The sequence below is a fragment of the Octopus bimaculoides genome, chromosome 17 (assembly GCF_001194135.2).
Source record: "Octopus bimaculoides isolate UCB-OBI-ISO-001 chromosome 17, ASM119413v2, whole genome shotgun sequence".
NCBI lineage: Eukaryota > Metazoa > Mollusca > Cephalopoda > Octopoda > Octopodidae > Octopus > Octopus bimaculoides.
Window position 1 is genome coordinate 29305050 of NC_068997.1, and position 2511 is coordinate 29307560.

Below are 2511 nucleotides of genomic sequence, written 5' to 3' on the forward strand. Positions count from 1 at the left end.
GATAACAAATAATTACATTTATGGTTAGTTATTTAATGTTTTTCCTGACTAAATATGTTTATGTGTGCGCGTATGCGTGTGTTTAGGAGAGATGTATGTATATAAAGGTGAACATGTTTGTGCATATGCGTCTGTTGCATGCGTATAAATATAATTTTTAAAGGTTTGTCTTCCCTGTGTAGTGGTGAGTTTCCCTAAATATCCAAACTTTGGGTCAAAACTTTATCACATTCCTTTTTTTGTTCTTTTGTTTTTTTTTTACTTATTATATTTATTTATTTATGTGTTTTAGCCAAGTGGCTGCGGTCATGAAAGAAGCAGTATGTTATTTCAGTATTTCAATTTTTATGTTTGGGGACATAGACAAATGTTTCGACTCACAAGAACGATAAAAGCGTACATTTCTAGCGCGAAGAATTCTCCACGTTGACAAAATGTGTAAGCCCTTATCTCCATCAACCTTGATATGGTCTACATCAGAAAAACCATCTTTGATCCACATGGAACGGAACCTAATAAATGGTAAAAATGTCGAAACGCTGGCCATGGATATATTATACACTAGTATCTGAGTCTGTGTTCGATTGCTGATAACTTCAATATTAGCTGATGAATTATCATAATATTGAATGACTGCGATTAAAGTTGGTTCAACTCGGACAATCTTGAAAACTTCAATGTCTGCGAATGGTCGAAAACTCGACAAATTTGTTGGTCCAAGAATTACAGACGAACCGAAAGGTAACCAGTCAACACCATGAAGTAACGGTGGAAGACACCGTGCGTTACCATCTTGGTAAAGGACAAACACTTGCGACGTATTACTTGATCCCAGGACACGTTTGCTCAATCGAATGAAATCGATATTATCGAATTTAGTGCCTTCCAGAATGACACTCATAGTTTTCGGTCGCCGCCACCAAAAATCAACATTGACGCCCTCTAATATTGTGTTGAGACTTTGATACAACGGTTTCACCGTCTCTCCTCGTTCTGGTCGCCTAACTAAACTAATTTCGTCAATAATAACAAGTTGGTCTTCATCCGAAACCAAGATTAGAAATATGGCATTTATATTACTTTCGGACCATGTGAAATCTGGAATAGACCAAACGCCTTTCAGTGTTCGTGGAGAAAATTTCCTGTGTTGTAATTCCGAAAGTTTGCTATTTCTACCATTATAAGTCATATTTATATAAAGTGGTCGAGTAATTTTCTTTAGTTTTACAGTAAAATTCGATCCGATATCAGCATCGATCACGCCACTCATCTTACCTTTCAACGGGAAGAATATTATGAATTTGTAGAGTCTTAATTTTGTTAGTCTTAACACAAATGAGTTGATGTTCATCACAACGTTATGTTCGGGATCAAGTGGTTTACCTTTTAACAGCCAAAGCTGTGACTGAGAAATACTAAAACAATCCTTGAACATTGCACCGCGATTATTAAGCATACTGTTGAATCGAGGATAGGAAGGAGTGACGCGATATTTCTTTACCGATGCATGAATGAAAGCTATATCAATGTTGTCCTGTTCAGCACATTTGGTCGGGAAACTTCGCTGGATTAACGTTACCAGATCAGACCTACGAGTATGATCTTTCTTCACGGGTTCTGCTTTATCCAGTTCCTGAAAACAGCTTAACCTGCATGACATCAAGTCTTCAGAAATGTAAGGATTGTCCGTCATGATAGTCAAATGATCGATTTCAATTCCTTGTGTCTCGTTCGAATTTATATGAATATCCAAAAAATGAATTCCTTTTGATAAAAATAAAGGTTTCCTGGCAGGTCCGGAGTCCCGAAATACATTCCACAGTTCGCCACCTTTCGATTGGCCGGATATTGAGAACGACTGCAGTTGTTGATTATCAATGTTAACAAGAACAACAGTTGCTTTGCCGTCGATTGAATATCGAAATCCCATCATCCGAAGTGAGGAATTATTTGCTATACATAAATCCAAACGAAGAGTTTTCCCTGGTAATAAATAAACAACTTTCTTGTTAGAAGCATTAGATCGCCTATGGACTTGCAAATTTCCAGGCTGTTTCTCAGCTTCGAAAATCAATTCGGAAGTTTCTGCTAACAAATATTTTATAGAGAGAAGTAAAAAGAAGATGCTTTTCCAACAAACAAACATCTTGGGCTTGTTTTTTCGGATGATGTCCGGAAAGCAGGAGTGAATTCTTCTTCTTCTCCAGTAGAATCCGTTTAGAAAGTGGTGAGCGAGTTGTGTGTAAGAATTCGCTCTATTGTTTTTAACTCTTACAGATATCCCCACACCCACCTCTCTCTTCCTTCGCTGCCAATTTACTCACTCTCTCTCTCTCTCTCTCTCTATCTCTCTCTATCTCTCTCTCTCTCTCTCTCCCTCTCTCACACACACACACACACACACACACACACATACACACACATACATACACAAACACAAACACATACGTATACACATACGTATACAACACACACACATACACAATACATACACAAACACAAACGTATACA

The 2511-nt window shown here is 37.6% G+C and overlaps 1 protein-coding gene across 1 annotated transcript; it reads right to left on the reverse strand.

The window, feature by feature from the left end:
* Positions 1 to 6: 6 nt before the first annotated feature.
* LOC106878384 (uncharacterized) lies at positions 7 to 2511 on the reverse strand. Its single transcript, XM_014927574.2, has one exon. The coding sequence runs from the start codon at positions 2144 to 2146 to the stop codon at positions 326 to 328; it is 1821 nt and encodes a 606-aa protein (XP_014783060.1). The 5' UTR covers positions 2147 to 2511; the 3' UTR covers positions 7 to 325.